Below are 6,921 nucleotides of genomic sequence, written 5' to 3' on the forward strand. Positions count from 1 at the left end.
AGCCAGGCATGGTGGTGCATGCTTGTAGTCCCAGCTACCTGGGAGGCTGAGGCAGGAGGATCGCTTGAGCCCAGGAGTTTGAGGTTGCTGTGAGCTAGGCGGACGCCATGGCACTCTAGCCTGGGCAACAGAGCCAGACTCTGTCTCAAAAAAAAAAAGAAGAAAAGAAAAAAAGAAAGAAAGAAATAAAAAAAGAAAGAAAAATAAAAACAAAAACCAACAAAGGGTTAGAAAGTGAGGATAATAGAGTTGCTGTAGATTTTAAGTAGATTGGTCAGGGAAGGTCTCTGTTGAGGTGATATTGGAGCAGAGATCTGAAAGAAGTCAAGGAAGTGAGCCATGTCGAATGGGGTGGTGTGCATAGCGGAGAATGTTATAGGCAGGGAACAAGCATGGCCTGCCCAAGGTTTGACAAGAGGACCAACATCTACCTTCTTAATTTAGGACAGTGCCTTTCTTCCCCGTATTTATAGTTCCTGCTTGCACATACCATTGCGCCTGCCTGGAATCACCTTTTTAAACCTAAACCTGTCTGGTTTTCAAGTCATACTTCAGTCATAAAGCCTTTCTCTACTTGTTCATTTATTCATTCACAAAGATTGAGTGCAGGTACTTCCTCAGATGTTGATGAAATGGATGTGACACACTCCCTGCCTTTGAGGACCTGCTGTTAAGTCTGGTAAAGGAGACAGACCTATCACAGTTTCATTCCCATTTGGTAAGAGCCATGTTATATGTATAATTGAAGAATAAGGTCCAGAGTGATTAGGAGATTGTTTCTTTGATTGGTTTAAGTTTATAGGCCACGTTGTAGGAAACTTTTCCTACCTAGATAGTAAGGTTGAATTTGTATGAAGTAGATGAGTGTTCATTGTGGCTCTCATGAATCTCTCTGCTTTGTTCCATATCTATTTTAACTGCTGTAGTTCTGGCCTTTATCTCTCTTTTTTAATTATTTGATTTTTTTGGAGATGGGATCTATTGCCCAGGCTGGTATGCAGTGGTGTGATCATAGTGAGCCTTGAACTCCTGGGTTCATCCTTCTGCCTCAGCCTCCTGAGTAGCTGGATACAGGTGCATGCCAGCCTGTCTGGGTCATGCTAAATTTTTTCTTTTCATTTTTTTAGAGATCGGGTCTCACTATGTTGCCCTGGCTGGTCTCAAACTCTTGGCCTCAAATGATCCTCCATCCTCAGCCTCCTGAGTAGCTGGGATTACAGGTGCCAGCCACCACACAGGGCTTGACCTTTGTCTCTTAATATGATCTATTTCACATTAAGGAGGCTTCTGAGTGGTGTTTGTCTCTTCTATCCAGTCCATTGTCCTCACTGCAGCCCTTTCTTTTTATTTCTAAGACATTGCATCATGCTATTCCCCTGCCTATAAACTTTCTAAGACTCTACCATCTTCTGGGCATCAAGTCCTTATTCTTTAATGTAGTTTGTGTTCATCTTCACAATCTTCCCAGCTGATTTTTCTTTATCAACCTACCCAGCTCTTAATACCAGAAATGACTCTTCTGCAAAGCATGAACTTCTGAGCATAATGCCCTTCTTTTTCTTCTCCATCTGTTGAACATTATCCTCATTCAAAATCTACCTTACATGCTGCTTCCTCTCTGAGCTTCTGAAGTCAGGGTCCTTGTCATTGAGGTTCTTGTGTGCTTGTTCTTCATTAGGTAAGAAAAGAGAGCTATGAAAGGAGTTAAGAGGGTAAGTGACCTGATCACACTTGCTGTGGTAAAGGATGGATTTAAGTGAAGCAAGAGTGGAAGCCCAGAGACCACCTAAGACCAACTAATGTCATATTAATTTATTCAGTAAATATTCACCAATGGCCTGCTTTGCCAGGCACTACTTGAGGCACTGAGCAGGGAACAAGACAGACAAAGTCTCTGTCTTCATGGAACTTATTACGTAGTATGAAAGACAGATAAACATGATAAAAAATAAATGTAATTTAAAAGTGTGATAAATACTCTGAAGATAAGAAAAATGAGTACGAGGATAACTGAGAGCAGGGTTGTTTTTGTTTTGTTTTGATTTTTTTGAGACAAAGTCTCACCCTATTCCCGGACCAGAGTGCAGTGGCATCATCACAGCTCACTGTAGCCTTGAATTCCTGGACTCAAGGGATCCTCCTGCCTCAGCCTACCAAGAAGCAGGGACTACAGGTGTTCGACACCATGCCCAGCTAAATTTTTAAACATTTTTTGTAGAGACAGGTCTCACTATGTTGCTCAGGCTGGTCTCAAACTCCCAGCCTCAAGGGATCCTCTCACTTCGGTCTCCCAACGTAGTAGGATTATAGATGTGAGCCACTGTGCCCCATCCTGGTTTATGTTTTAACTGAGCCATGTGAGAGATGATGAAGAATTACGAGTATGAGGTTTGAAATCAGTGTAGGTTCATCTGAGCTGTACCACTTGATATCTGTGTGACTTTGGGCAAATTTTAAGAAGGCTTTTATTAAGCATCAGCTTTCCTGTGTGTAGAATGAGAACAAGAATACTATCCCCCTCACAGGGCTGGTAAAGAGTTAAATGAGATGATCTCAGGCCCTGATTTTTGAAAAGTGCTGGTTAATATTACTGTAGGGTAGTGGTAGGGTGGAGAGGAGAGGCAGATTTGAGAAATGTTTAGAAACTAAAAGTGGCAGACTTTGGTGACTGGGTATAGTAGGTAAGCAGAAAGCCGTGCTCCTTCGGAAAGAGACATTGACCCTCAGTTTCTTCATTTATAAAATGGGAATCCTAATAGCTTTCTAATTTATTTGTGTTGCAGGATTGTAGCTTGTAAGGCTCAGTTGAGGTAAGGTGTATATTTTAGCCCGCATCCTCTGTGAAGCTGAGCCCAATTAAGGGACTAACTTTTTATTTGGAAGGTGCAAGCCTAGAATAATGAAAGTGAGGAAGAGAAGGAAGTAAGGCGAAGGAGAATGCAATAATTTACATCCCTGGCTACTGCTTGACCTTGAGCTGTGAAGAGACATAGATCACTCAAATGTGGGATTTTTCTGGAAGTGTGTTTTTTTGTTTTTTGTTTTTTTTTGTTTTGTTTGAGACAGAGTCTCACTTTGTCATCCCCGGTCGAATAAAGTGGTGTCATCATAGCTCACTGCAACCTCAAAGTCCTGGATTCAAGAGACCGTCCTGCCTCAGCCTCCAGAGTAGCTGGGACTACGGGCACACACCACAATGCCTGGCTAGTTTTTCTATTTTTAGTAGAGATGGGGTCTTGTTCCTGCTCAGGCTGGTCTTGAACTCCTGAGCTCAAGCAGTCCTCCCACCTTCACCTCCCAGAGTGCTAGGAACCACGCCCAGCCTGTTTAGTTATTTTGTGCACACGTGCATGCGTGCTTACGTGCGTGGAGGAAGGGGGTGAGGTGAGTGGGAAAGTAGGAAAAGCTGAAAGGGTTTCCAAGAGAAACGTCAGAGTAATCCATAGGAGAAAGAAAGGAGGGATGATTTATCTGTCCAACTTCGTCCCATTTCCTGTTTCCAGGTGGTAAAGACTCATCCCATGGGAAGCTAATTTACCTGTGCTTCTGGGTTGCACAGTTTCCCATTAATGGAGCAGCCAGCAGATTTCCCATCCTGAATTGTATTTCAACCACATCCTAAAGAGAGAGGTGTCCCAGGGTGGAGGGGCACAAACCGAAAACAAAGCTTGAGGGGAGTTGGCAAAAAAAAAAGAAAAAAACAAAGCTTGAAAGGGGCAGTGGAAGGTTCACATGGTTTATGTCCCTATATTACATAGAAAAGTGGTGTGAAAACAGTTTCATTCTTGACTAAGGAAATACCAACAGTATTTTAGGATGATTTATTTGACCTTTTAATGGTTATATGAAAGGGGAAAGTAGCTGGAGTTTGGACACAAAATCCTAGATTTGAAATTATCTGAGAATTTGGACTATGAGGATGGTAGTGGTAGACTTAATAGGAAAAAATTTGATTACATTATAAAGAAGGGAAAAATAGTGCCAGATGAGTAATAAGAAATCAAGAGGAGAGTAAAAATGGCTTTGAAATTTTGAGTGAGGATGACCAGAAAGACTGTAGGAAGAACAAACAAATGGGACTATTTTAAGCCAAGGCTATTTTTATTTTATATAAAACAGCCAAAATGTTTTATTATTAAGTATATAAAATAAAAAGTATAATTTTTCTATCTCTCCTAGCCAGTTCCTTTCTCCAGGTAACTAGTACCAAGTTTGGTGTTCTTCCAGGCTTTTTCTATGCCTACACAAACTCACATTGACTTAAAATATGATTTTATATTTTAAATCATCTATATATTATATATCTATAGCTGACTAAATATACTACACAGTGCTGTCCTGCCATTTGCATTTTTCAAGGTTCAGTAAGTTGAAACCTTACTGTATTTATATTATTGTATGAACATTAAAGAGTGACTAAGAGTCACTATATTTATAAGTTTAATTTTTTAGATTAATAAGTTATTTAAGGCTGGGCGTGATGGCTCACGCCTGTAATCCTAGCACTCTGGGAGGCTGAGGCTGGAGGATTGCTCGAGGTCAGGAGTTCAAGACCAGCCTGAGCAAGAGTGAGACCCCATCTCTACTAAAAATAGAAATAAATTAGCTAGACAACTAAAAATATATAGAAAAAATTAGCCGGGCATGGTGGCGCATGCCTGTAGTCCCAGCTACTTGAGAGGCTGAGGCAGGAGAATTGCTTGAGCCCAGGAGTTCGAGGTTGCTGTGAGCTAGGCTGCACGGCCCTCTATCAAGGGCAACAGAGCCAGACTCTGTCTCAAAAAAAAATAAAATAAGTTATTTAAATTCTCAAGAAATTTTGTCTTTTTCAGTCAAACAATTATACTAAAAATTGAATATATTAAAATGTTTAAGTACTTAAAATTTGATGTTGGAAGGTGTTTAACTTTGTAAATGAGTTCAAACATTCATCCCAGAGCTTTGAAATTAGACCTCCATTCGAGGTGGCTCATGCCTATAATCCTAGCACTCTGGGAGGCTGAGGTGGGAGGATTGCTTGAGCTGAGGAGTTTGAGACCAGCCTGAGTAAGAGTGAGACCCCGTCTCTACAAAAAATAGAAAAAATAGCCAGGCATGGTGGTACATGGTGGTAGTCCCAGCTACTCAGGAGGCTGAGGCAGGAGGATTGCTTGAGCCCAAGAGTTTGAGGTTGCAGTGAACTACAGTGAGGCTACTGTACTTTAGCTGGGGTGACAGAGTGAGACTTTGTCTCTAAATAAATAAATAAATATTAAATTAGACCTCCAGATAGAATAAGATGTCTAAATCGAATGTAAAATTTGAGGAAAATCTGGGCTTTTTTTTTCTTTCTTTCTTTTGTTTTGCTTACAAACAATTGAGGCTTTTGAAATTTGTAACTTTAACAAATCAAATATTAATATTTTAAAACTAGAGTAAATCTCAGTCTTTTCAATGCATAAACACTGCTCTTAAATATGAAAATAAAAATACTCATCAAGGCCAGGCATGGTGGCTCATGCCTGTAGGTCTAGCACTTTGGGAGGCCAAGATGGGAGGATCACTTGAGCCCAGCAGTTTGAGGTTGCAGTGAGCTACAATGATGCCACTGCACTCTAGCCCAGGCAACAGAGTGAGACCCTGTCCCCTCCAAAAAATACTCATCAGCAGTAGCAGTGTTTTGCTTCGCCTGTCTTCCTTAAAGCATGATGATATTGTTGATTTGAATTTCTGTTCCTTTCAGTACTGGACAAGATGCTCGGATCTGTAGCATTGCTGGTTATGAATGGCTTATTCTTTGGGCTCTGAAATGTGCACTCTCCCATTTCTCCAGCTCCTCATGTCCAACCTAAAGTGGAGGGAACGTTAGGGAATACTTCTTGGCTAAAGAAGACAGCTCCATTGAGTCACATGTTATTTCTCTGAGCTGTGTAGAAATCAGCCATTTATATGTAGGGTTTTGATAAGTCAGGTATACTTGTTCAGATGATAGAAACCACATGTGAGTTGTGTTAACCTCAGCTATGTATGGTGACGTTAGTGAGCCTGAATTATTTTTCTTTGAAATGGCATCCTTCTTATTTAAAACATTGCTTTACAAAGACACTGTCAGTATTTTGTGACTATAGCAGTTGATTTCCTTAGGCCTTTTAACATTTTTCTTTTCTATGGAAAAATCTTTTTTTCTTGAACATTATTTGAGCTATAGTTTGATGAGTATAGCTTGTGGTCATCCTCCAATCAGATTTGAATTGCTAACATTCTATATTGGAATGTGTCTGTGCTTTCAGTTAACTGATTTTTTTCAGTTTTGAAAAAGTGATGCATTACTTTTCTACTTAGTTTAAACCTAAAAGCAATTGTTTGATTAGAAATGAAGTCTATTGGCTTAAAGAGTGTCAAGGCTTGTGGGTCAAAGAGTTCTATACGCCTAGAGGGTCAGCCATGCTCATTAGGCCATAGTAGAAGAAAAGTCAAGCTTATGGATGAACGATCATATACTCTTTCAATTGGCAACGGAGACTACTTTTGGACAAATAAAGACACATTGTGGAATTACATGCAGACTCTGTCTGGTAAGAAGTCAGTAGTTACAAATAATGAATGTTTTAAAAACATTTAAAAAATTGATTACAAAAATTAATAACCGTTCCTGGCAGATAATTTGTACAAACATATAACAAGGAAAATAAAAATAGTAATCTCATTGAAGTGTATTTTGTAAAAAAGGAAAATTTTTATACTGAAGTAAAAGATTTTCAGTAAAATAATCGTTGGTTAATACATAAAAGGTTATTTATTGAGCTCAGTTCTCTGAAATGTATAATGGGGATTTCAGAATCTCTTTTCAGTCTTAGAGTCCAGCTTATTTATCTTTTTTTTTTTTTTTTTCTGACAGAGTCTCCCTCCGTTGCCTGGGCTAAAGTGCTGTGGCATCAGCCT

General features: G+C 39.8%; 1 protein-coding gene across 1 annotated transcript in view; it reads left to right on the top strand.

Moving 5' to 3' along the window:
* The first annotated feature begins 6,352 nt into the window (after positions 1 to 6,352).
* The window catches only part of CNOT10 (CCR4-NOT transcription complex, subunit 10), a 99,602-nt gene continuing 99,033 nt past the window's right edge, over positions 6,353 to 6,921 (top strand). The window contains exon 1 of the mRNA XM_012646863.1: positions 6,353 to 6,554. Within this exon, the coding sequence (XP_012502317.1) occupies positions 6,353 to 6,554 (202 nt within the window). The remainder of the gene's footprint in view (positions 6,555 to 6,921) is intronic.

The sequence above is a fragment of the Propithecus coquereli genome, unplaced genomic scaffold (assembly GCF_000956105.1).
Source record: "Propithecus coquereli isolate 6110/MARCELLA unplaced genomic scaffold, Pcoq_1.0 Scaffold251, whole genome shotgun sequence".
Taxonomy (NCBI): Eukaryota; Metazoa; Chordata; class Mammalia; order Primates; family Indriidae; genus Propithecus; species Propithecus coquereli.